The sequence below is a fragment of the Leopardus geoffroyi genome, chromosome C1, assembly GCF_018350155.1.
Source record: "Leopardus geoffroyi isolate Oge1 chromosome C1, O.geoffroyi_Oge1_pat1.0, whole genome shotgun sequence".
In the NCBI taxonomy this organism is placed as follows: domain Eukaryota; kingdom Metazoa; phylum Chordata; class Mammalia; order Carnivora; family Felidae; genus Leopardus; species Leopardus geoffroyi.
Window position 1 is genome coordinate 36533527 of NC_059328.1, and position 27009 is coordinate 36560535.

Genomic DNA, 27009 nt, shown 5'->3' on the forward strand with positions numbered 1-27009 from the left:
GGCTTTACATAATCGTCTCAGAGGTGCTGTGTGGGGAAGTGAGTACAGAAGTGGGAGGCAGACAGAGATTGGCAGAGTAGTCAGCACATAATGGAGTATGGTACTTGGTTTGACATGGCCCTTTGTATAGAGACACATTGACAGCTTCTGCCATCTTGGAGCTTCTGAATACAACCCCCCAGGTGCGAGTTAGACCAGAGAAGTATGGCAGTCTTAGGTCCAAGAACTGTTGTAACTAGTGCAAAGGTAACCATAGTTTTGTTCAAACCTTCTGTCTGTAGGTTAGCAAGTTACAGGGGACATGTGAAAACTAATAAGGGAAAATGGAGTTAATTCCTATACTGTGAGGAAGTTGGGCATGCTTTACAGACTTGGCCCTTGTGTATGGTCTTTTTTAAGGAATGTTGCTATCCTAAGTCCTCACCAAAGAACTTAAGTTTCTCTTAAGCATGCATTTTTCTGGGTTAGCCTTGGATGCAGTGTGCGGAGATATATGTGCAAGAGACTTTTAGACCAGGAGTCCTGTTGCCCTTTGAGAAATGTTTGAGCATTTGGCCATGCCATCTGCACCAAATGAGTTCTTTAAGCCTTTGGAAAGTTGGGGTAACTTGACTAAGCAGATTGGAGCCTGAGGTGTTCCTAGGAGGGCAGGAAATTGACAAGTTGCCGCTGGAACTAGAATGGATGCCTGAGAGACATAGATGGTTACAGGCAACTTGGGAACAAGGAAGAAACCTCTGGACTACCAGACTTTTACAAAGAGAGAATCATTAAACTAATGGTAAGCCTGAAAACATAACTACATGAGTGCTAATTGCCGATACTAGGGGGAGATTTCTTCCCTAAAGGTTGTCACAGTCCTCAGAAACAGACCTTATAGAGGCTTTCTTTCCTTTTCCCACCCACAGGTAACAGTCCTTTGGATAGTCCCCGGAATTTCTCTCCAAATGCACCTGCTCACTTTTCTTTTGTTCCTGCCCGTAGGTAAGTTGATAGAAAACCTCCTCCGTGACAAACATGTGTGGCATTTGCATGAATGTCAGTTAAATGTTGACTTCTTCCTTTGAGGTACTGCCCTTCAAGTGTGTTACCTGGGCAGTCAGCCATCAAAATTCCTTCCCTGCTTTCCTCACCCACGTCATAATCATCTTGTTCACGTTTTGCTTTCTAAAAAGCCCTAGTATCTGCATTTAGTTTGAATGGACAAGTAGATATAAGAAGTGTGGATTTATTTTTACAATCCTGAACACAAGTCTCTGGTTTCCTGAGGATATGTTCCAAAACATTATACTCTTGACTGAGAGCTATCCTAGTGTGATCATTGAGAAAATGGCCTCTCCTCTCAGAGGGACCCAAGGTTTTACTCTTACTCCTCTTACTCAGCTAATTCTGAGGAGCTGAAAGGATCTTTCCTGGGGGATAAAGAGATTACAGAGTCTTCACTTACCCTCTCATGAATTTAGAAAGATTTGTTGCATTAAAAGGCCATGCTTATATTCCTCCTGGCATTTCACCCTCTGAAAGTGATACAAACTTATTCCTGGAAGTGATAGCAATCCTGACAGCCCAGCCCATTGTCAGGGCCTCTTGAGAAGTACTGAGCTGATTGAGATGAGTTCATCCAAACTACATACCATGGCTCCATATAAAATGGAAAAAGCCTTACTTTTCAAAAATTTTTCAATTCTTTCTTGGCAGAGTTCATGTTCTCTGGTTTTATTTTTTATTTTTAAAAGTATTTTTGGTTAGAATCAGCATTTGGCATTAAGTCCTCCAGAAAAATCATGGCTCCAGATTTGGAACCTTTAGTGGACACAGAATGTTATTTGCAGCTTGAGGCCAGAGCAGTTTCTATACTTAGACTCCTTTTTAAAAAGAGATAATAGAAAAAGAGCACATTCTTCGAAACAGCATTAACTCACCATTCAAATGAGGACCCAGAAGAAATCCACCCCTTTCCTCTCCATGATTCTCTATAGCTGAAAAGGACATGGATAGGTTGAGAAAAATTGGATAGCTGACTTGGGTGCTCCTCCTGATCCAGTTGCCTTATTCAAAACAAATATCTAAGTTTGTCCCATGGACAGATCTCTCCTACCTTGTGTAACTTAAAATTAGTTACCCAGGCATCTATTTAGGAGCATTTCCAGTATAGTAATATGCTGGATTGATGCATTTGTTTTCCTAGTCCAGCTGGAAAGTGTTTCTTACCCCAGACTTCCTATCTTGTGTGTGAACTGTAGCCTCAGATTACATCTGTGCTGAGACAGCAAGATCTGTGACCAATCTCTTTAAGTGGTATTGAGTCATATCTCGTTCATTCAGTAAATATTTACTGAGCATCCAGTATCCCCAGGCACTATGCTGGGTAACTAGTTATATAGTGGTAACAAAATAACCATAAAAAAACAAACAAAAAAACCCACACCATAGTGCCTACTTTCTTGAAACTTAGTAGACCTAATAGAGTCTGTGCACCTGTTGTTCCCTTTGCAAGGAATGCTGTTTTCTCAGATCTTCACTTTGTTAACTCTTTTTTGTCTTTCATTTCTCATCTTAAATGTCAATTTATCAAGGAAGCCTTCACTAACCATGCAATATAAAGGAGCCCACTCATTTTCCATCATATCATCTAGTTTTATTTTCAAACAAGTACTTTTCAATACCTGATATTTTCTTATGTGCTTGTTTTCTATCTCTTCTCAACCAGAATAAAAGTATCTTTAATAGAGATGCCTTAATATGTTGAAAGCTGTGTCTCCTGGTGTATAATAAGTACTCACTCAGCTCTTATTGTTTGAATGAGTGATGGGGAAGAATAATGAACAAGCAAACATTTATAAACTGTGATAAGCAACGTGAGAGGAAAGAACATGATGCTGCATGAAAGCATAGGAAGGGAATGGGGCTGAAGAATATATACGGGGTGGTCATGTAAGGCCTTTCTGAAGGGGTCTGACTTTCAAGGTAAGACCTGAAGGATAAGAAGGAGCCTGCATGTTGAAAGTGAGAACATGGGTGTAGACCATTTTAGGCAGAAGGAATAACATGTTCCTTTGGTGCCCTTGACTCTGCTTCATTATCTGGGCTTTAGGAGTAGGATCAGCTAGGGGATTTCTGGGCCTGGTATTACCACTGAGATCCAAATAGTTTTGTGCTGGGTGGCATAAAGTTTGAGTCATGTGCATGGAACATGGAACTCTGGGCTGTCCCCATAATAGGACATAGTAGGAAAAGCAGCTAGGTTTTGGTAGGGGTGGAGAAGGGGACTTCAACCCTGCAAACAGGGTACTCAGAAATTGTTTTTGCTAGGTTGCTAAGGTCTGACTTGAGCCTTGTAGGACCACATGGGTTTGCAATATCACACAAAACACAGATTTGATGAAATGCTAAGGATAGGTCTATCAATCCTACAATTTCACTTCAAACTTCCACACATTCCTAAACATAAAGTTTGCCCCTGCCAAGCATGACCCAGTGCCAGGGGTCAAACAGATCAATCTCTCTGGTTCCATATGATTCTCATTATAATATATGTCTTTTCACTACAGCCATGGCCACAGAGCAGACAGGTAATAGTGGACTTGATGGGGAGAGGGACTGGGAAACTGCTATGCATGGCCAGACAATATGGTTTTTGATGTTGTGCTTGGTGAGAACTGGTTGTGATGAGTCTTTCTGACTGTGGGTATGAACATTTGGCCTTTCATATCCAGCACAGAAGCCCTAAGGGAACCCCCTGCTGGAACCAAGGCTCAGAGCCCATACACTTAGGGGCAAGAATTGCTGAATAATTCCAAGTTTCTGAGCCTAGGAACAAGTCACCCTCATTCCCACAAATTTCCTCAGTCACCGAATGAGATGACCAGGCAGAGGAGATGGAGGCATCCTGTAGTGGCATTTCTTTCTGACTGTGGTAGCCCTTGCTCTTCAGATTACAGAAAATGGCTGCCCTGCAGTTTGTTTGCATTTCTATCTAGAGAAGGAAAAACGATCTGTGAAAAAGTCTATTTGACAAGGGTTTGGGAAATTCCTAGCTGAATTAGACTAATACTGTCTTTGGTGAGCTCTGTTTTCCTGGAACTGACTTGCTTTCTTGTGTAGAGCTCTTGGGACCCAACAAAGAGGTCAGAGAGAACATCATGTTAGGCAGCCTCCTGGACATTTCTTTGCCTCAGAGACTAGGTTCCAGCAGAACTAGCTGCCTGGGTGGCATGAAGTTTGAATCAGGTGCATGTGGCATGGAACCCTGGACTGTCCCCTTGCAGAATATAGTAGGAAAAGCTGCTGAGTATTGGTGGGGGTGGAGAGGAATGCTTCAAAAGGGAAAGACCTGGCAAGATTGAGTCCTCTTTTTTCTCCTTTCTCTCCCTGCTTCTCCCCACTCCCCTTAACTGTGAAGTCTGGACTAAATCACCCAAATTCCTGGACCTTAGTGTTTTCTCAAAGATTGAGGGTATTTAACTTCTAAACGTCTTCCACTGCTAATGTTCTAAGGTTCTGTGGGAGCAGAAAAGAAATTTTCTCCATCTTCACCCAGACCGGGCTATCCCCCCAGGCTTCATAAGAAAAAACACTTGTTGGGGCGCCTGGGTGGCGCAGTCGGTTAAGCGTCCGACTTCAGCCAGGTCACGATCTCGCAGTCCGTGAGTTCGAGCCCCGCGTCGGGCTCTGGGCTGATGGCTCAGAGCCTGGAGCCTGCTTCCGATTCTGTGTCTCCCTCTCTCTCTGCCCCTCCCCCGTTCATGCTCTGTCTCTCTCTGTCTCAAAAATAAATAAACGTTAAAAAAAAAAAATTAAAAAAAAAAAAGAAAAAACACTTGTTGAACAGCACATCCCATAGTCCAGGAAAGAATCACTTGTCCATGTAATAAAAGCTTCAAACCAGATACCTGCTTGCTCTTTCTCCTCCACAGCAAAGCAGATAAGTGGTTCTCTGTGATGAGAGCTTTGAGGTGCATCTTCTCAAGAGCAGCAGGAAGCCCACTCCAAAATCTTATACACAGCCAAGGTTGTGCCACCTCACTCTTCTTTCATGAGGTTACTGTCACTCTTTACAAACATTCTCAAAGACTGGTTTTATAGGCCCTAACGGATCTTAAGTAACCTTGGACTGTTTGCCAATGATTAATTCATACTCAGACACAGATGGTGATCTACTTCTTCCTTATCAACCCAGTGGCCTGGGAAGACCAAAGAGCCTTTCACATGGAGTCCTCAGAAAAAGGAATAGCTGCATTTCAGTGGCAGTTCTCTCCTTGGGGTGATGCCTTTAGCTGGAGCCCTCTGTCATTGCTTTTCTAAAAGTAAATAGGTTGAGAGTATAAAGATTTTTATTTCAGAACCGCAGTATTATATACCAGATGTTCTTATTCAAAGTCACAGACTTCTTTTTAGTCAGAGATGTTTGTCTTTGCAGTGGAAAACACACAACCATAGGCCCCATGTGGGAGAGAGACATGAAAGCATGTACTAGACCGAGCAGTACTGTGTAGAGACCGAGAAGAGCCTACCAGTGAACCAGCTGCCCAAAAAATGCTGATGGAAAGACAGGCAGGTCCAGGGCTCAGGGTGGGGTCCTGTGGAAACTGCCTAATATTCTTAATCTTACATAGGACTGATGGACGGCGCTGGTCTTTGGCCTCTTTGCCCTCTTCAGGCTATGGAACCAACACTCCTAGCTCTACTGTCTCAGTAAGTAGCCAAATCTGTGGCTCTACCTCCATCACCCCAAGGAAATACTTCCCTTCAGATTATTGCTGCCTGTCCTTAAAGTGTGCTGCAAAGTGATTCTCAGTTTTCCCGCCAAAGCCAAACTCAGGTTGTTTGGGATGAGGCTCAGTGGGGCAGTGGTGGCCCTTAACAGCTATAGCCAAATCCATTAAACACCTTTGGAAAGAACTAACCAGCATGCTCTCTGGGCATCAATTTTTCCTAGTTGAGTTAGAGGAGGGCTTGAGGATGGACTTTTGCTTTGCCAGACATGGGGGATCCTAAGCAAGAATCTTCCCCCAACTTATTTCTAGACCTGCAACCAAGAGCAGATAGACCCTCCCGTGTCCCAAAGGCCTGGTGGACCATCCTTCTCCTCTTTCACCTTTTCCTTTCAAAAAGAAGGGAAGGATGATATTTTATATTGAAGTTTGATATATATCAGCAAAAAAAGCTAAGCCTGTCTCTCAAACTTCTAGTTATATTTCTTTTAGAGAAGGTTTAGCTTAAAACACAACAGATGTCATAATTGCTGCTGTGCACAATTGACGGTAAAACTTGCACATTGAGCAAGTTTTAATTGAAGCCAGGATGACAAGGTTGGCAAACTTTTTCTGTAAAGAGCCAAATAGTAAGTATTATAGGCTTTGCAGGCTGGATTGGGCAGCAGGCTGGATGACCCATTCCCCATGTCTTCCGCCATTCTTCAGGTCTTCCTAGGCAGTTTTGACATTCATGAATACCAAGCAGGTAAAAGGAGTATCATTTCCTCCCTTGACCTAGATATTTCTCATAAATTAATCCAAAGATCTCACTGGTCTTTTAGCAGCAGTTAAGCTTTAGATCTCTGCCTGGTAAATATCCCTTTCCCTATAACCCTTTACTCAGATGATGATTTTTTAACCTAAGGCAAGATAAAGATATATATGACATATACCTGTTCAATAAATTTTAATAGACTCAACCCATGGCTGCAGCTTATTTTATTGGGATACTTTAAAAAACCAATTTTAGGGGCGCCTGGGTGGCGCAGTCGGTTGGGCGTCTGACTTCAGCCAGGTCACGATCTCGCGGTCCGTGAGTTCGAGCCCCGCGTCAGGCTCTGGGCTGATGGCTCAGAGCCTGGAGCCTGTTTCCGATTCTGTGTCTCCCTCTCTCTCTGCCCCTCCCCCGTTCATGCTCTGTCTCTCTCTGTCCCAAAAATAAATAAACGTTGAAAAAAAAATTAAAAAAAAAAAAAAACAAAAAAAACAATTTTACTTCATCTTAGTGGCAGTTGGGTGAAGATACTTTTTGCAATTTCTATCCAAACTATTTCCAAAAATGTGGCCAAGACAGAGCCCTGTGGAGACCTCCCACTAGCTATTTACAGCTTCATGTGATAGCATTCCATGACAGAAGCCTATGCCGGTAGCTCAAAAAAAGTTCTGATTTTTCACTTGGTGTTGAGGCTTACTTGTGGCAACAATTTCCTCAGTGTGGTGCTGCAGCTTTGACTCTAAATGGATTTAGATATTTGAACCCCAGATTCTTCATCAGTTGGTGAACGAAAACTGAGCCAATGGTGTTAGATCTGCCTGCTCCCTTGTCAGAAAAGGGGGACTTCACTGATTCTGGTGCTGCATAGGGCTGTCACAGCAGTTGCTGCATCTGGTGGGATTCCTGTCGTAGCACGGCTCGCTCCCTCAAAGGTCTGTTATGGTTGGCAGTGGGCTCTTGTCTGGAATCTCAGTCATTGGGCCATGTTTGGAATTCTTAATTGTTTTCAGGTCAGCTCCTAGTATCTTGGCTTCCTCCGGACTAAAGGCTCTGAAGGAGTAGAGAGGGGAATCCTACACAGTGGAGACTAAAAGGAACAAAGCAAAGAAGGCCTGATTTTGGTTACCTTTGGGTTCACATTGACTGGGAAGTTCTCTCTGTTCCTGGACTGCACTTAGACATGCCTATAATGCTGTTTTTTTAATGTTTTTCCCTTTAGTCATCATGTTCCTCACAGGAAAAGCTTCACCAGTTGCCCTTCCAGCCTACAGCTGATGAGCTGCACTTTTTGACGAAACATTTCAGCACAGAGAGTGTACCAGATGAGGAGGGACGGCAGTCCCCAGCCATGCGGCCCCGTTCTCGCAGCCTCAGGTAAGGAGTCCTCTCTGCCTGCTACCCCAGGACCAATGGAACTCAGCCTGTTTCCATGGCATAGGAATTGGCAGATGTTCTATAAAGGGCAAGATAGTAAATAATTTAGGCTTTGTAGGCCATACGGTCCCTGTGGCAACTAGTTAACTCTACTGTTGTAGTGCGAAAGCACCCACAGACATTCTGTAAACTTTATTTACAAAAACAGGCAGTGGGCCAGATTTGGTCTGTGGGCCATAGTTTGCCAACCCCTGGCACAGCACGTTGGCACAGCTCAAATGAGTTAAGTCCAGTGACACTCAAGCATATCTGATGATGCTGTCGAGTGGTCCCTCTCTTTTTCCCTTTGAAAGTAGTTAGCAATAGAGGACTGCCTGGGTGACTCAGTCGGTTAAGCATCCAACTTCAGCTCAGGTCATGATCTCGTGGTTCATGAATTTGAGCCCCGTGTCAGCCTCTGTGCTGACAGCTCAGAGCCTGGAGCCTGTTTCAGATTCTGTGTCTCCTCATTCTCTGCCCCTCTCCCGTTCGTGCTCTGTCTCTCCCTTTCTCAGAAATAGTAAACATTAAAAAAAAGTAGTTAGCAGTAGAAATATACTTTAAGCTCCATTCAGTAAGAGGAGAGTAATAGTATGATCTGTTCTGATATTTACCTGGCTGCAGAACCCACCGTCCCAGGGTATATGAACTAGGCCAGCTACAAAAGTTGCTGCTGAAGACACTTGTGGCTGACTTAGGGAAGAAGCCAATTTCAGAAGCAGAATTAAATGCCCATCTGAATCTAACTCATTTCCCTGATTCAGCTGGGCTCATCAAACCAAACAAACCGTAGCAGCTGATTTGTCTGTGAATCCTTAGACTAATTCACTCTTTTCTTTGGCATTAGCTGATAAAATTGCACCATAATTCCAGATTAAGGAAGAGGGTGGAAATTAAAATGGGCATGACTTTAATGACTGAGTTCAGCTTTCCAGAGCCCCTGGGAAATAATAAATTGGTTAATATGTTCAGGGTGGGGACCCAGAGGAGCATGGCCTCCCAGGAAGAATCGCCTCAGGTAATGTTGCTACTATAAGTATTGGGGAATGGGCCGAGCCAGACCATAAAGACTGGTTTGAGTTCATACTGATGAAGATGATCACTGGACTGTAGCGTAGAGGATGAGAAACAAATGAGTGGTTGTGGAGTGTGGATCCCAGTGCCTTTCTTTGTCTCACTCAGAGGAACACCCAGATCTTGGTGTTCTCCGTAATCCACAGGGTAAAGGGTACATCTTAGGCCATTTGAGATTGAGGGGACCACAGTATCTCAGGGAAATCCCTGCTATATTACTCTTAAAAAAATTTTTTTTTAACGTTTATTTATTTTTGAGAGACAGAGTGTGAGCAGGGGAGGGGCAGAGAGAGAGGGAGACACAGAGTCTGAAGCAGGCTCCAGGCTCTGAGCTGTACGCACAGAGCCCATTGCAGTTCTCGAACTCACAAACCCTGAGATCATGACCTGAGTTGAAGTCGGACGCTTAACCAGCTGAGCCACCCAAGTGCCCCATTGCTGTATTACTCTTAAAATACTTGGTAATGTATATTGATACAGCAGGCAGACCATGGCCCCACACCAGGGAGGAAACGCAAAGAGGAACGGTTCTGAACTTAGCTCAGTTGGGGTCACATGTCAGGGGCACCAAAATGGGCAGGACCCAAATATCCATTTGTGTGGCTCAAACTTTGAAATCCTTTAAGAAGATGTAACCACACGTGGGTCAAAGGAGAACGTATAGAGGACCCAGGCTTATAACACACTATAAGCTGGATTGGCCTCATTTATCCCCCAGGTCAGAGCCCAAGTTAGCCTCATTGGCTCCAGCGTGTTTGGAAAAAGATACAGGTATACACTGTCTTCCTTTGGCTGTTTTGGTGGTGGTTTGATTTGATTTGATTCCTAGAACATGCTGGGGTATACTCAGTCTACTGGCCAAAGCAAAGAAGACCCAGAGAGTCCTGTTCTGGGGGAGGTCATCCTAGGAAGACCACAGGTAGTCTCAGGAGTAGTCTTCTCCTTTCTAGGCCTTTTCAGGCACTGGCAAAGGTCTTTGTGAAAGCTAGGCTTCTTGCAGGAAAGTAGCCTAGTTCCAGATGGCAGCATTTTGAGCTAAACAAGGTATGCTGGGAGCTTCAGGAAAAAGGAAGACTCTAGAAGTCAGTAGTCATTAAGGTGGGAGTGTGTGGGTGCTGCAGACAGTGGGAGGGAACTCTGCAGACATTGTGGGAGTGGGACTCTAGGAATGGTCATCTTTCTTCTTGATAGTTCCATGGCACTGAAGTAACACAGTTGTTTCTTTCTTATTTAGTCCTGGACGGTCCCCAGTTTCCTTTGACAGTGAAATAATAATGATGAATCATGTGTACAAAGAAAGATTTCCCAAGGTAAGGATTCTGAGGAGGGCTGCCCCTGTGGGAAGACTGAGGGTGAGGGGATGGAATGCTCTCTCCATAGGTAATCAGGAAGAGCAGAAAGGTCCCTGGCAGGAGGAGGATACAAACACAAGGCTTCCAGACTGCTGGAGAAGAGGCAGGCAGCAGAGGACTATGAGTCTGGGGCTCATGCTTGCAGGGCCTATATTTCTTCACTCCCTGGAGAGGTATCTAGAGAGAAATGTTAGAAAGATGTTCTGCTATATGTTAGTGAGAAAGGGAAGAACTGGGGACCCTGTTTCTAACCATGCACATCAGGTCTGTAAGTCAGGGTCCCCATAGAATGGAATTAGCTATCAGAGAGCATGTTCCTTTGATGCAGATATCTTAAGCAGAGCCTCATTACCAAGCCCATAGAGTGCACAGCAGACAGGTGTGCTGGACTGGCAGGAGGTTGGCCGGAGGGAGCAGGAAAGTGGGAGACAGAGTGTTCAAGCAGGAAAATGCTGGAGGAGGAAGGCAGATTACTCTCCTGGGATAGTGGAGAAGTAGGTTCGACAGCTCTATGGTTTGGCTGGAAACCACCAAGTGTATGGAATGAAGGCCTTTGTTTCCCTTTTTGCACAGCACGCCTATACATTCTGACCTGGTCTTCTCGTGCCAGGCCCTATTCCTGCAGAACACAGCCAGCTCTGTCTGAACCAGGGACTGACTCAGCCTCCCTGTCCATGACAGCAAGGAGCATGGAGTCCTCAAGCCTCTATCTTCATCCTCTGTCCAGACTTCCCTGGGTCTGTTCATCTGTGTATAGGATCTGCAGTGCGCAGTTGGTTTCCTACTCTTTTGAGAGTGTCCTTTTTCTAGACTCCAGTATAGTCTTCTGGACACACATGGGTGGCCTAGGGAAATGATATGACACCCTGTACTTTCCCTCCTGACATACACAGTGAAGCATAGCAGTTAGGAAGGACACACTTTCTGGAACCAGACTGAATGGGTTTAAATCTGCTTCTACCATTTACTAGCTATATGACCCTGGACAGATTATTTAACTTCTCTGAGCTTGATTTGCCTCATCTGTAATTTGGGATAATAAGAGTATTGATCTCATAGAGAGTTTATGAAAGTTAATGGACATTAAGCTTTTCTAACTGTGCCCAGGACATAATCACTCAGTGTGAGCTATTGTTTCTTTGTTGCCCAGTGCCCTGTGGTCTGTGCTTTCTATGCCTTGGAGCAGGCATTAGAGAGTAAGAGTGAGGAAGATAGGCAGAATGAACAGCTAGGAAATCTTTTTTTTTTTTTTTTTTTAATGTTTATTTATTTTTGAGACAGAGACAGAGTGCAAGTGGGGGAGGGGCAGAGAGAGAGGGAGACACAGAATCTGAAACAGGCTCCAGGCTCTGAGCTGTCAGCACAGAGCCTGATGCGGGGCCTGAACCCACGAACTGTGAGATCATGACCTGAGCTGAAGTCGGACGCTTAACCGACTGAGCCACCCAGGAGCCCCTAGGAAATCATTTTTTTATGCTTGATCCTTACAAAGAAATTTGGGAGTGTGTAGTGTTTAAAATGCATCTCCTCCTGCTTAAATGTTAGGTGTTATATTATCATTTTAACATTGCATATTTGTTTCGTATGGATGTCTCCAAGTCATTCATGTAAAGACAAACTGTTAGAAAAAATATGTTAAGATTCCTTTCCTTCTGTTTCCTCTCTCTCTCCACATACTGTGTGTGTGTGTGTGTGTGTGTGTGTGTGTGTGTGTGTGTGTTTGTACTTAGATGTGTGTTTATATACATAGTTCTGGGTAATTTTTCCATAAGCACTTTTACTACATAACTAATTGGCCATTGGGCAATTTTGTTGTAAAGGATAAGGTCGCAAAAAATAAATGAGGGACATTCATTGAAAAGAACATAATGAAACACAAAAAACAAATCACAAAATTAAAAGGCTATTTGCAAACAAAATACACAAAATATTTGTATACATTCAAAATGTATAGTGTAGATTAATTGCAATACAGCACAAATAACTGATTTTATTTTGTTGATTGTACGTAAGCATTTGTCTTCAATGTCTTTTGGTCATAGTATTATACATTTTGTTTTTGCTTGTTGATTCATCTCCTTGTTTGGCATCACACTTTTTCTTTTTTGACCAAAATTTCATCCTTCATTAAGAGAAGTATCAGTTTCTCTAAATACTTGGGTACATACTTATAACTGAGTTCTGTATTGTTGTGAAAGCCTTCCACACTGTTTGTTCTTAGCATGTTGTCACATGTCGGTTTATAGATGTTCCAAAGTTCTATGGGAAATGTGGGTTCAAAACTCGGTGCCACTGTATAGACCATTATGAAGGCTAAGGTTTATATGATACAAAATGGGAATACTGCATTATTGGAGAAATGAAACCAAACTGTCTACCAGTTATTTTTTTCAGTTATTTTTTTCATACAGCAAAATTGCCTTATGGCCAATTAATTATACAGTAAAAATGTGGCAAAAATGCTTATGATGAAAATACCAGACACACATATATCCACCTAAACACACACTGGAAATCAGAAATTGCCATCTGGTGGCAAAGGAAAGATTAGGCCACGTCCTAGATTGGCAGCTATGAACTTGTTAACTGGTGTGTATTTATCATTTGACGTGACTGTGCAGTTAGGTCCCCCAGAGGCTTCTGAGCTAAACTTTTGTTCTGCTCTGTTGAAGGTCTGGGTCCGGGAGGAGGCAGGTTCACACCTTCAGTAAACACTCTCTGAGCATCTGCTTAGTTGAGTTGAGTCCTAAGGTCAAGTAAGAGGATCCTGAAATAAATCAAATTCTCTCTGACTTATAATTCCCAGTCTAGAGAAATGTTTAGAAACTAGCAGTGCCTATACACAAGGAGGTCTAGTGGCAGCATGGAGGAAAGGAAACCCTATTTGCCTGGAGGAATCAAAGACTTCCCAGAGGAGAGACAGGTGATGTGCGAACTGAGATTAGAGGAGTGATAGGAGTTTGCCAGTCAGGCTTGGCAGGTGAAAAAGCTACATACAGGGAACAGCATGAACAGGCATGAAGCAGCATGCTAAAGGGAGAGAGCAGCAAACACTTCCAGGTCCTCAGAGCAAAAGAGCACATCTTCCAAGAAGTGGGGGGAGATAGGCAAGGTCACGTGAGAGAGGGCCTTGACTGTAATGTTTTGACTTGACCTGACGGTGATCTTTTCATATGTCCAGTTGTCAGGTTCCCCAAATGCAACATCAGGAAACCAGGCTCACAGAGCTTATCCTCAGGTTATTACCAGGTCCTTCAGGCTGAGCTCCCAAGTGAGCTGGAACTAGAAGCGAAATGTCACTTTTCCTGCTTTTATTTGCAGGCCACCGCACAAATGGAAGAGCGTCTTGCAGAATTCATTTCCTCCAACACTCCAGACAGTGTGTTGCCCTTGGCAGATGGAACCTTGAGCTTTATTCATCATCAGGTGATTGAGATGGCCCGAGACTGCCTGGATAAATCTCGGAGTCGTCTCATTACATCACACTACTTCTATGAGCTTCAAGAGAATTTAGAGAAACTTCTGCAAGATGTGAGTGTCCTTGTGCTGGAATTCTGGTAAATTCTCTGTGAGGTAGTGGATTATTAATTCCAAGCTAAGATTAAGACTAAGATTTTGTTTCCAGTCTTCTCAGCCAGCTTGCCCCCACCTCCTTACTCATGTGCAGAGTCCACCCCCGAGTGTGGTTGCTGATGGACTTTGGCTCCTACTCAGTCCCCTGCATTGCTAAGAGAAACCTGTGTGGTGTGAGAAGAACTCGGTTCTGGGGGGTTTTTCTTTTTCTGATTCTGATTCCTCTGCCTGAGGCTCCAACATTGGTAGTGTTTATAAATACCCAAAGCAGATGAACATAAGGGAAACAAAAGTAATATAAAAACAGGGAGGGGGACAAAACATAAGAGACTCTTAAATATGGAGAAAAAACAGAGGGTTGCTGGAGGGGTTGTGGGAGGGGGGATGGGCTAAATGGGTAGGGAACTTTAAGGAATCTACTCCTGAAATCATTGTTGCACTATATGCTAACCAATTTGGATGTAAATTTTAAAAAATGAAAAAAATAAAAAAATAAAAAAATACTGAAAGCCTAAAAGTGGCCCCAGTGGCTGTGGTGGGTTTTCTTCTAGTAGAAATACTGGTATAAGCAGAGCCTTCAGACTGGTTCTGCTCAGCCAAGGGGAAACAGGCTGGGGCTTGTACTATGGGTTTATCTATTCGCTGACATTCTGTTTACATGGTGAGAACTTTGTTAGTAGGGATTTAGGTATTTAGAGACCCGATCCTCCCCAGTGTGAAAAGTCTTCTCTAGGAGGCTAGAGATAAAATAACCCAGAGATGGTCAAGACCAGAGTGTCCAGTGAGTTCTTAACTACTGCTTCATGCTCCAGAGTTTGCTTTCCTGTTGGTCTCTACAAATAGGTGGTCGGATGCCTGCCCACTCAAATGACAGTTGCCCCATACTACACCATTAGTACAGTTTAATGGGAAGGACATGTACCTCTTTGTGTACTAGAGTATTTCCTAGTCCAGGCCCCTATTACTTCTAGACCTATGACCTTGCTCTAGGGTAGTACCAACTGAGCTGAGAACCCAGGGCTAATGATCAAACAGGACTTCAGTGTGTTGGTCTAGAAATTAGGAACAGGGAGTTTATTTTTTTTTAATTAGGAAACACTTGAATCTAGAGACAGATGATTAAAAATGACCATGATTATTACTGTCAAATATTGGAAGATTTCTCATATATAATAGGTAGCAGATTGTTTTCCATTCTCTAAAAGGCCTGTTAACACAGTGGGCAAGTGTTACAGTGAGAAAAGTTTTGATTTAATAGGTGAAAAATTACTTCCTTCTACAAAAAAAATTTTTTTTTCTTATTTCAAGAATAATACCTAAATTCAGACATTGTAGAAATTTGATTTTAGGCAACTAAATTCTCATGCATATCCCTGGCAGCTCTTTGTTTCTGTTCAAGAATAACTTTCCAACAGTGGATAGGAATCTGGGATTGTGGCATCAGGCAAAGGATCAAGGTAGAGTGACTTCCCAGGTTGTTTGTATATCTAAGATTGATCTCCAAAATGCTAAAGTCAGAGCCTTGCCCAAAACCTTCAGGCATTTTCCCAAACTCCTGTCCCCCTGGGAGTAGGTTGTTTGGTGCAGCAAGAACACTGAATATGGAGTCAGTGCATTCATCTGCTCCCTAATTTGCTAGGTCCTGGGAATTCAGAAAAAAGTTTGTTGCAGGTTCCAACTCAAGGAATTTGCTGTTAAGTGGGATTACAGACCCATCAACAAGTAAAAAGAACAGCTGTCATTTATTGAAGTGTACTGTGTGTGCCAGACACTACACTGAGTACGTGAATTATCTCACTTTTGTGTGTTATAGTAATTGTGAATTGGTGAGCACTAAATATTAGAGGTCAGTTCTGAGCACAGAGGAAGATATGCTGACTCTGCATGGAGAGTTCGGGAAAAGTTGAGTCTTGACAAGTAGGTAGGAGTTCACTAGGGAAAAATTTTTTGTTGTTATTTTTTTCCTTTTTTTTTTTTCTCCTGTGAAAGTTATTGTTTCCACATTAAAAAAATTTTTGAGGGGAATTATTTTCTTTTTTAACCACGTAATGGTGGGAGTAGGACACCATCATAAGTCGTTAACATGTGAATTATGAATAAACAAAAGCTACAAGTTATATACAAACATCTTAGGCAATAATATTTACAAACCTGTGTAAACAAAACAAATGTAAACAGTAAATGCATCATGAGAGTCATCAAAAGATACACAGGAACAACCACTTAGGGTCAGTCTGCCCACCAGCAGCTGGCACCAGCCAGCCCCAGGAATCAGGCCACTCTGAGAGGTGTAAAGGAACTTGGGACATTCCAGGAATTGCAGATAAAGTAGTTTGGCATGACTAGGTGAAGGATGCCTGCAGAGAAAATTAGGAAGGGATGGGCAAAGGCTGAAGTGTCTGTGAGGAGCTTAGGTTTTATAAAGGCAGTGGGAAAATTATTAATGGTTGTAATTTGGAAAATGGCATGGTAAAATTTATATTTAAAATAATAAACATAACTGTTATTGAAGAGCACTTAATGCATACTAGATACTGCATTATCTCATTTAATTTATCTAATCTTCATAGCAACACTGTAGGTAAGGTACTACTATTCTGTAAGTCTACAGGTGAGGAAACCAAAGCTTTAAAGAAGCTAGGTTAGCCCAAGGTAACTCATTTCTTTAAAAAAAAAAAAAAAAAAAAAAAAAATTTTAAGTTTATTTATTTTTGACAGAGAGAGGGAGCGTGAGGTAGGGAGGTACAGAGAGGGAGACACAGAATCCGAAGCAGGCTGCAGTCTCCAAGCTGTCAGTGCAGCGCCTGACGTGGGGCTTGAACTTATGAACCGTGAGATCATGACCTGGGCCAAAGTCGGACACTTAACCGACTGAGCCACCCAGGCGCCCCAAAGGTAACTCATTTCTTAAGTAACAGAGCTAGAACCCAAACCCAGGTTTGTCTTATTCCAGAGCCTAAGATCATATTTTCAAACACTTAATCAACAAACATTGGCATCTGCTCTGTAAGAGGCACTATGCTAGTCTTAGCATGTAAAGGAAGAACAAAAGACATAGTGTCTCTGTTCATAAGGCTCTACAGTGTAGCCGTAGAAACAGATAACTAATTGTAAAACAACATGTGGGGGGCACCTGGGTAGCTCAGTCAGTTGAATGTCTGACACTCAGGACATGATCCCCAGGGTCATGGGATTGAACCCCAAGTCAGGCTCCATGCATGGATTTAAAATTCTCTCTCTCTCTCCCTCTCTCCCTCTCTCTGTGCCCATCTCCCTCTCTCTCCTGCTCTCTCTCTCTCTCTAAAATAAAAAACAAACATGTGGCACCATGGCATGTAAGCAAACGAAACATAGAAGAGGGAGCAGTTAGTTCCTGTTCTTATGTGTTTGGATGGGGTGGGAGGTACAGGCAGAGGATCTCAGTGAGGGTTCACAAAGTGGCTATTTGAGTTAAGTCTTAAAAGAATAAACACGATTTCACGTAGTGCCCAGCCTCTCTCTTCATTTCATAACCAGTTTTTTTTTGTAATGGTCTTTATTTGCTAGTTTTCTTTACTAACAACCCATTCAGTCTAACAACCTGCTCAGTCTTCTGCCTTCTACTTTCCCTTCCCACCATTCCACAACACTGTTTCAGGCTGAAGTCAACAAGCAACCAGCTTGCCACCAAGCAACCAGTTGCCAAAGAGATCCTATGGCCTCTTTCCGTCCTCATCCTTCTTCACAACTCTGCAGAGCTCTACAGTGTGAATCTGTCTCCTGGACTTTTCCCCCACTTGGGGTCATGGCACTGTTCTCTCCAGTCTTGCAGTCTTGCTGCCCTTTCACAAATTCCTTTTTTGCCCATCTCTTAAATGCTTTTCATTTGGCTTTAGGGGGCGCCTGACTGGCTCAGTCGAAAGAGCATGTAACTCTTGATCTTGGGGTCATGAGTTCAAGCCCCATGTTGGGTGTAGAGATTATTGGGGGGGAAAAAAAACCTTAAAAAATACATAAAATAAAAGTATTAAATGTTGATGTTCCACAGGGTACAGCCCTGAGTGTTGGTCTCCTCTTCCTCCTTTCTTCACACGCTCTCTGACAGCCTCATCTTCCGTGCCTTCTATTGTCGCCCATGTGTTGAGGACAGCCACCTGGCTGCTTCTCTCCCTGTTCTCTTTAGCCCCTGGTCAGTATTGGAGCTCCAGTCCACTGTTTATTGGTTCCACTCCCACTTTGACTTCCAGATTGGTTAGTATTTTTTGGTTGTAAGTAATAGAAAGCTAACTCAAAGTAGTTTAAGCAGGAAGGAGAAACTAATTATAAAGATGAAAAGGGTGGGTTTTAGAGAATTAAAGACAGGAATGCAACCCGGTCTTAAGGGACCAAAACTAGAAACCAGAAACTGTGGGAAGCTCAGGAAGTGGTGATTCCCCTTCCTGCCATTTTTCTCTGTGCTGCTTTTCCTAGGTCTCTTTGGTAGATGTGGCCATCCCTTTTCATCCAACAGTAGATTATACTCTTCTAGCACACTGATAAATAACAGTTGTCTTTCCGTCCATTTTTAAATTCCTAGGAGAGTAATCCACACTTGTAGCTGTTGGAGGTGGGATGGAAGGTTCAGCCACACGATACAATTGTAGCTACTAGAAGTCAGAGCAGTTTCCATAAAAAAGATAAAGGCTCCTGGGCTGAGTAAATACCCAATAGAGTATCTAATCTAGGTATCTCAAACTCTGCAAATCCAAAATGGAGCTTCTCCACCTTCCCTTACTTGAACTACTTGTTATATTTCCTATTTTATTTATGGGTTCACTGAACTTTCCCTAAAACTGTAGTTGCAGTTCCCTTCTCTTCTTGCTTCGTCCAACCCTCCGCTGTACTCAGTCATCTACCTCTGAAATGGCCCCAGACTGTGTTTCCTTCTATTCTTCCTGCCTTGATTTATGCCTTTTTTATGCACATTATTACAGCAGTCCATTAATGGGTTTTTCTGCTTTTAGGCTTGTGCTCTTTAGTGCACCATCCACACTACAGCCAGAGCCATCTTTCTAAAATACTGTCTGGTCGCATCACTCCTGCTTTGAAGCCTTTCTATTCCTGACCTTCTGCCTGGGGTGGGGAGTGAACAATGAAACTCCCCTGAGGATTGTCCCTTGAGCCAGGGTCTCTGTGACATTCCCCGGTGTCATGTAGTGTCCTGAAGTTCACACAGTTCCTGTGAGCGGCTTGCTGTCTCTCATGGCACACAGGCCTTCCCTAAGTCCTTCATTTTGCAGAAGTCTCTGTACTACCAACTTGTGTCTCCCCAGAGTCCACTCTGCCCAGCCCAGTCCTGCATTAGCCCAACCACGATGTGCCAGTGGATTGCTTAACCAACCTTTGTCTTCTCTACAGGCTCATGAGCGCTCAGAGAGTTCAGAAGTGGCTTTTGTGATGCAGCTGGTGAAGAAGCTGATGATTGTCATTGCCCGCCCAGCTCGGCTCTTGGAATGCCTGGTGAGTGGACTCCAGAGAAGGTTGGGAGGGGGTGGGGCATACAGAGGAAGTATCCTGCTAACAGCAGAACTATGGTAGTACCACCGTCATTTCTGCTGCTGACATCCTTGTTTAAATGTGGTATGCTGGCATTGGGCCCAAATGAGTTCCTGTGAGGAAAATGGCTGGTCCTGAGGGGTATTCGTCTGACCCCCACACACTGAGCAGACCCCAGGTGAGTGGGCTTTGGGCGGTGAGGAGCATAGGCCAGTTCCATTGGCACAAGTCGAGTCCATCAGTTCATCATGCAGCAGCACTTAGCACCTGCTCCACGCCACACACTGGAGACACAGACTTAAACACAGCAGAGTCCCTGAGCCTAAGGTACTCCCTCTGTAGTGGAGCGGGTCTTTCAGTGCCTCAGGTAGGGGCATGGAGATGTAGAAATACTAATTATGATACTGCAAGTAGTGTTGCAACTGAGGGAAGTCCAAAGTGTGACAAGAACATGGGGAAGGAAGGAGGTGCCTTAGTCCTCCTTGGGATGGATGTTTGGTGAAAGCTCCTTAGAGGACACAAAGCTTGGGGGACATGAAGGATGATTATGAGTTTGCCCGGGAAGGGCATTCGATGGAGCACAGGGTGAGTGTGAAGAATTGGTGAGGGAGAAACCTGGAGGGTAGGCGGGGAAGCATCATGGAGGGTCAGGATCCCTGCTCCAGAGTTTGGGTTTATCCTGAGGGCCACTTGGAGCCATCAGAAAGTTTAGGTAAGAATGTGATATGGTCAGATTTACTTTTTTTAACCAGCTTTATTAACGCATAATTTATATACAATAAAATACATCCTTTTTGACGTATTCAATGAGTTTTAACATATACACACCTGCATAATCACCACGGCAGTTGAGATAGAGAACATTTCTTTCACCTCAAAAAGCTCCCTTGTGCCTTTTGCAGTCAGTCTGTCTCCCATCCCTCACCTCCCACTGCCAGGCAGCCGCTTGTCTGCTCTCTTCCACTGTGGATAGGTTTGCCCTTTGTATAGTTTCATGTAGATGAAATTATGTAGTATGTTCTGACTTCTTCCAGCATAATTTTTTTTTGTTTTGTTTTATACATGTTACATGTATCACTAATGGGTTCCTATTTGTTTATGAGTAACATTCCATCAGATTTACTCCTGAGAAAGATTACTGTGGTGGCAACATGGATGGTGAATTGGACGAGAGGGCAGGATGACCAGGCAAATAGCCAGAAGCAGCAGTTTGTGTGCAGATAGGAGTGGCCTGAGGAGGCCAGTGGTAGGGGCACAGAGAAGAGGTAGATGGAGGAGCTTTAGGGGTTTAGGAGACAGACACTCTGACCAGGGACTGAGGAAAGAGTAAGAAGTTAGAAGGACTTCCAGATCTTGCCTAGTAGATTAATCCACGTTTTAAATTCATAGGAGAGTAAGATTACTCTCCTCTGGCAGTGGATGTTTCTCCAAAATATTGAGACCAGAGATGTGGAAGCTGGACTTGTGGTCAAGCAGAGGGCCTCTTCCTCAAGAACATGAAGTCCGTGCTTGGACAGGGCTTGGAGTCAGGCCTGGGTTTGAATGCTGGCTCTCTGTCCCTTCCTGTCTCTGTGACCATGGATAAATCAGTGCATCTATTTGGGCCTTGATTTCCTCACTGAGGTCATAGAGGTGTTAGCTGGGTTTAGCCCAGAGTGTAGCACTTAGTAGGGACTCAGTAAATAGAATCCTCACTATTCTGTGCTCTGTGCAGACAAGGACTCATGTGCTGTCCACATGGCACTCCGGTCCTAGCACGTAGGAGGTGCTCGGTAAATATCTGAAGGCAGGCCTGCACGTACTTGTGCGTGTGTGTGTGATAGTGCCATCTGGCTGGCAGAAGGCTTTGGACCAGGTGAATAGGTTGAGCTATCTTGAAGCCAAAAGCTTTGGTTCTTAGTGTGAGGAAGACAACACATGCTTAGGGTGTCCAGTCTGGAGCTCACCTGGAAGACAGCTTTGTCCCCATTCTCATGATCCATGAATCATGATGTTTCTGGGTATTCGGAGGCAGGGGTGTCCCATCACAAAGAGAAAGTCTTCTTGTTCATCTTCCTCCAGGTATGTGCTGTGAAAACCAAAGCCTTCACTTGTAGCCCTCACCACTGACCACCTCTCTCCCCTGGTACAGGAGTTTGACCCTGAAGAGTTCTACCACCTGTTAGAAGCAGCCGAGGGCCATGCCAAAGAGGGACAAGGGATTAAATGTGACATTCCCCGCTACATCGTTAGTCAACTGGGCCTCACACGGGATCCCCTAGAGGGTGAGCATGCTGCCTGGTGGCTGTGAAGAGGCCCCACAGCCAACAAACTCTAACCTCAAGAAAGCCACTTGGAGAAGAGACTTAGATTGGACACGGTCACAACTCAGCATCAGGGGCCTCAGGGCTATCAGAGGAACCGTGTATTCTCTGTCAGAAAACAGCTTCTCCTTCAGAATTGTTCACATCTGCCTGACATTAACCCAATGTGGATTGGCGTGAGGCCAGTTGGGTTGGATTTAGAATGTCAAAAGAGGTCAACAACAAAAGACCACAATTACATTTTCAAAAATGGCTCCCTCCTCTGCATGCTTACCTCCTTGTCTGCCACCTTACAAGTTCTCCTGTGTCTTTGATGTGTCCTGACACGGGGCTTCACATTGTGCCCCTTCATGAACCCTGGGCTTCTAAGTCCCAGGTCTGTGCTCATCCTGCTCCTGCCTTCTCTGTTCCCCAACCCCATCTGGCAAAGCAGGATAGGGACCAATAGCCCACCCTTGGGCCCTGTTTTCCAGGAATTGTCCTAAATTTGAGTGAAACTTTTTAGAATTTTCCAGGCCTTATGAATGGCACTGGACTTCTAGAAATAGGAGTGGCAGTATTATTTGGCAATTAAGTCCAAAAGCTGTGACTCTTCTGTGGATAGAGCCACAGGAGTGCACAGATGCAGGAAATATTAATGCCTACTTTGCACGTACCTGTCATGTGATGTGAGTGGACTACTGACATTGCTATGCACACCTTTCTCTTGTGCCCTTGCTTTGCTTCTAGAAATGGCCCAGTTGAGCAGCTATGACAGTCCTGACACTCCAGAGACAGATGATTCAGTTGAGGTAAAGAGCTTGAGCTTCTGCCCCAATCACAGAGACTGGGCCCTGTGAAGCAAAGGCCCGCGAGTCCTCTGTGAGAGAATATCTAAAAGGAGGGATGGAGGAGTGGGTGGTTGTGCATACTGTCTCAGAAGTCATTCAGCTCCTGACTGAGGAAGAATGGGCTGGGGCCGCAGCAGGACTAAGAGCTGAGCTGATCCTGGGGCTCAGCTTCCCCAGGCACGTGGGCTCTGAGAAGCATGCCTGCCTTCTGCCTTTGCTCTTGTCTTCCAGGGCCGTGGGGCATCTCTGACTAAAAAGACACCCTCTGAAGAGGATTTTGAGACCATTAAGCTCATCAGCAATGGCGCCTATGGGTAAAGGCAGAGGGGAGGGTGTAGCCAGGACTGGAGCTAAGTCAGCCCTTGGACTCTTCCTTCTAGAAGTATATGATACCCAATTCTCCGGGCAGCAGATGCCTCAGGATAGACCCTCTCCCTCTCCAAAGCCAGGAGTCCAGGAGAGACAGGAGTTGATTTTCCTCTGACATGTGGGCATTGTTCCTTTCCCAGACAAGGTCCCCACCTCTCTTGGTAGCACTCCTCCTGTAGTGAGCTCTGGGGAAGTCTGAGCTTTGTCCTCAGGACTTGGTGTTATTGGGAAATTGAAGAGCTCTATGGGCAGGGGGCCCACATCCTTTTCATCGATAAGCTCACCCCTGCTCCTTTGTTCTGTGCATTTACAAGGTGTGATAGGAGGCATTTTGGACACCCCAGCTCTGGGTGGTGGGGAGCACGGCCCAGGTTGCTGAGGGCCCATGGGGGCTGGGCCGGGCTGTGTTTCCCAGGGCTGTATTCCTGGTGCGGCATAAGTCCACTCGGCAGCGCTTTGCCATGAAGAAGGTCAACAAGCAGAACTTGATCCTACGGAACCAGATCCAGCAGGCCTTCGTGGAGCGTGACATACTGACTTTTGCCGAGAACCCCTTTGTCGTCAGCATGTTCTGCTCCTTTGAGACCAAGCGCCACCTGTGCATGGTGATGGAGTATGTGGAAGGTACTGGGGGAAGGGTGACCTGGCATGGAAGCCAAGGCACAACATGAGGCTTAGCCCTGAGCTAGGACCAACAGCTTTGAATAGGGGTGAAGTTTCAGAGCCCAGCTTCCCAATCTCTCTTTGGCATTGGTTTCTGCCTTAGGATCTCAGAGACCATTTGGCCATGGTGGGCACAAATCTCCCTGCCCCTCATAGGGAGAGGCTTCTGGAGCAGTAGCTGCCATGCGGCTCCCCATGTCAGGTGCAAAGAGAGGCATTCTGGGACAAGATGTATCAGCCCAATAGCTGTAGAATCCTGCACCTCAAAGCCTGGACGGTCTCTACTGCTGGCGTCAGGCAGGAACAAAGGAGGTAGCAGAGCCACATAGCCCAAGGTTACATGCTGGGAGGACTGTATCCCCTCAGAAGAAAGGAATGCCATTGGCCTGGCTGATGGCTTGTGAAGGGATCACCCCTTGAGAACACAAAATGTTCTGGGGATGGAATAAAAGAGCATCATGGGGCATATGGGGGAGAGAGAGCAGTTTTGCCAGTGGCCTTCCCACTTTCCTTCTCGCTGCTGTGTACAGCTGCCAAAGATATTTTGCCTAAGGCTTGAAGTTGAAACACAAAACTCCCCTTTTAATTCAGGGTACATGCTGAGAGTTTACGGTGTTATCTTACTGGAAAACCAGAGGATAGTTGTCAGGAAGAAAATAAGTGAACAAATGCTGAAGTCTCGGTCAGATGTGTTTATAATATACAGGACTCATACCCTAAAATAACGCAGCTGCATCCCTGCAAATCCACTCACAAGTACGGAAGCCTGGGTTCCTACCCTCTCTGGCCTGAACAGTGGCCCTGACAGCCATTGGCAGATTCACCATGCTGCCTACTTGTCTCCACACTCTGTCTGCCCCCATACCAGCGTTGGAAGGGCTAGATTCACAGTCTGTAGCACCAGGCTATTCTGTGAGGCTGTCTCCTCTGGGACCTCAGAGACTATAAAGCCTAAGACCATAGGGAACTGGATCCTTCCTTCATGGTAGCCTGGGCTTGTTGCAGGAGGAGACTGTGCTACTCTGCTGAAGAACATCGGGGCCCTGCCTGTGGACATGGTGCGTCTGTACTTCGCAGAAACCGTGCTAGCCCTGGAGTACTTACACAACTATGGCATCGTGCATCGTGACCTCAAGCCTGACAAGTATGCCCACTCTCTTGGTTCCTTGTCCAGGGTCTCTCTTGGATCTCTAAATAGATGGAGGCAGACACAGCATGTTTGAATCTATCCTAGAATGGATGCTAGGAAATAGTGCTCTTGTGGGTGTCCGTCTAGGCCTAGTACTCTAGCCCCTGACCACCCCAGATGCAAAGACCATTGCCAGTAAGTCTGGCAGGCACATAAGACTTCGGTGACATGTAAGAATCACTGAGAAGCTCCACTAAAGAAACCAAGCAGGAACGAAAGAATCGGCACATCTAGTAGATGGATAAACAAGTGTTCTAACATTTACTGGCCTCTCTGGGCCAAGCGCTATAATCTGGACTGTAAAATAGTCCCTGGCCTATAGAACATAAGTTTAGTATGGGAACAGAAATACCTGAGTATAGGCTGCTTCTCGGAAGGCATAAGTAGATGGAAAAGGTGAGAGGAGCTTTCTAAAGCCAGGAAACAGGATTTGCAAAGGCACCCACCCAGGTGTGAGAGAATGAGACCTAGGAACTACAGTATTCGGAAATGGAGATCGTTAATTGGTCAGAGTAGTAAGAGAGAAGGCTGGAGAGATAGGCAGGGATTAGATCATCTTTTTGTTAGGTTTGGGTTTTATTTTAAAGGGTTGGAGGCACCTGGGTGACTCAGTTGGTTAAGCGTCCAACTCAGGTCACAATCTCACAATTCATGAGTTCGAACCCCATGTCGGGCTCTGTGCTGACAGCTCAGAGCCTGGAGCCTGCCTCAGATTCTGTGTCTCCTACTCTCTTTCTGCCCCTCCCCATTCACTCTCTGTCTGTCCCTCTGTCTCTCTCAAAAATAAACATATAAAATAAAATAAAATATAAAATATAAAATAAAATAAAAAATAAAGGGTCCTAACAAGTTTTCAAAGGGCCTGTTAGCCAAAGGTATGATAGAATGACAGATTTTAGTTTAGGTTTAGAGAGTCCACTGTGCAGTGGAAAAGGTGGTGAGGCTGTTGCAGTAGATCAGGCCCAAAACAACCACACCTGCAGGATGCAGAAGAGAGGGGATAGTGTTAAGAAGTAGAAAGGAAACCAAAAGGTTGGGGTGGGTGGTGGAAGAGAAGCAGGGGAGCAGGAGTCTGGGATGTCATCCAGACTTCTAGCTCAGGACTAATGCATGGGGAATAGCCTCTTTTGTGAAAAGTGGCTTTGACACTAGACAGACCTGAGTTCAAATGACCCGTTGTTAACTCTGTGAGTTTGGGTCTTTTCATTAAACCTCTCTGAACCTCATGTTCCTCCTCTTTAAAAATTGGGGATAATTTTTTAATTATTTTATTATTTTATTAATTATTAATTATTTATTCATTATCAATTATTTATTAATCAACTGTTTTTAATTAATAATAAATTATTTAATTTATTTTTTTAATTATTAATACCAGTCTTTGTTGCATTAGTTACTGTGTAAGACCTTTTGGGAGCCAGGATATTTTTATAAGTAATAAACTACTTGTCACAGAACTCAGAGATAACAAAAATCATTTTCTGAGAAGACCACTTAGGTGGTGTGACTCTGTTTTGGACAGGTTGAGTTCATGGTGTCCATAAGACATCTGGGCAGTTAGTAGTCATGAAGCTCATAAAAGAAGTCAGATGCTGATTTGGGAATCAGAATAAAGGGGTGGCAGGGTAAAGCCTTTGTCATGAAATGAAATGGTCCCAGCAGAGTATGTAATGGGAGAACAGAGAGACCATTCTCTGTGAGATCTTATTTCTGGTTTCCCCCAATCAACCCTCCTTTAAAACCAGCTGTGGAGAGGTGCCTGGGTGGCGTGGTGAGTTAAGTGACCAACTCTTGATCTTGGCTCAGGTCATGATCTCACAGTTCATGAGTTCAAGCCCCGGCATCAGGCTCTGCGCCGACAGAGCAAAACCTGCTCGGGATTCTGTCTCTCCTTCTCTCTGCCCCTCGTCTCTCCTTCTCTCTGCCCCTCCCCTGCTTGTTCTCTCTCTCTCTCTCTCTCTCTCTCTCAAAATAAATAAGCTTTAAAAAATTTTAAAACCAGCTGTGCACATGGAGCAAGATGATTCACCCCTTTCGCCTCTCCCTGAGTCTGGGTATCGTGAGACACCCAGTGAGAAAAGAGGGCTGGGTATGGCTAGAGCCTTGGGATGCAGCTGATCTTTCTGTGGAAGAAAGTCAGTCCGTCAGCTGGCTGGTACCTGCCCCCAGCATAGAATACAGTTGAGGAGAGTAAACATTAATGAGTTGGGGGAATGGGCAAAAGGCAGGTTAGTTCTTGTGCAGAATGTAGTACTCAC

At 44.6% G+C, this 27009-nt stretch overlaps 1 protein-coding gene across 17 annotated transcripts in view; it reads left to right on the forward strand.

Annotated features, from left to right (window-relative positions):
* Positions 1 to 27009, forward strand: part of MAST2 (microtubule associated serine/threonine kinase 2) — a 225880-nt gene that overhangs the window by 191049 nt on the left and 7822 nt on the right. For 11 of the 17 annotated variants that reach the window (XM_045477182.1, XM_045477188.1, XM_045477179.1 and 8 more), the window contains 12 exons: positions 909 to 984; positions 3552 to 3572; positions 5616 to 5694; positions 7691 to 7845; positions 10193 to 10268; positions 13632 to 13841; positions 19260 to 19361; positions 21529 to 21661; positions 22430 to 22491; positions 22762 to 22844; positions 23315 to 23523; positions 24568 to 24706. In XM_045477182.1, the coding sequence (XP_045333138.1) occupies positions 909 to 984; positions 3552 to 3572; positions 5616 to 5694; positions 7691 to 7845; positions 10193 to 10268; positions 13632 to 13841; positions 19260 to 19361; positions 21529 to 21661; positions 22430 to 22491; positions 22762 to 22844; positions 23315 to 23523; positions 24568 to 24706 (1345 nt within the window). The remainder of the gene's footprint in view (positions 1 to 908; positions 985 to 3551; positions 3573 to 5615; positions 5695 to 7690; positions 7846 to 10192; positions 10269 to 13631; positions 13842 to 19259; positions 19362 to 21528; positions 21662 to 22429; positions 22492 to 22761; positions 22845 to 23314; positions 23524 to 24567; positions 24707 to 27009) is intronic. The other 6 variants (XM_045477189.1, XM_045477185.1, XM_045477186.1 and 3 more) reach the window with 1 other exon arrangement.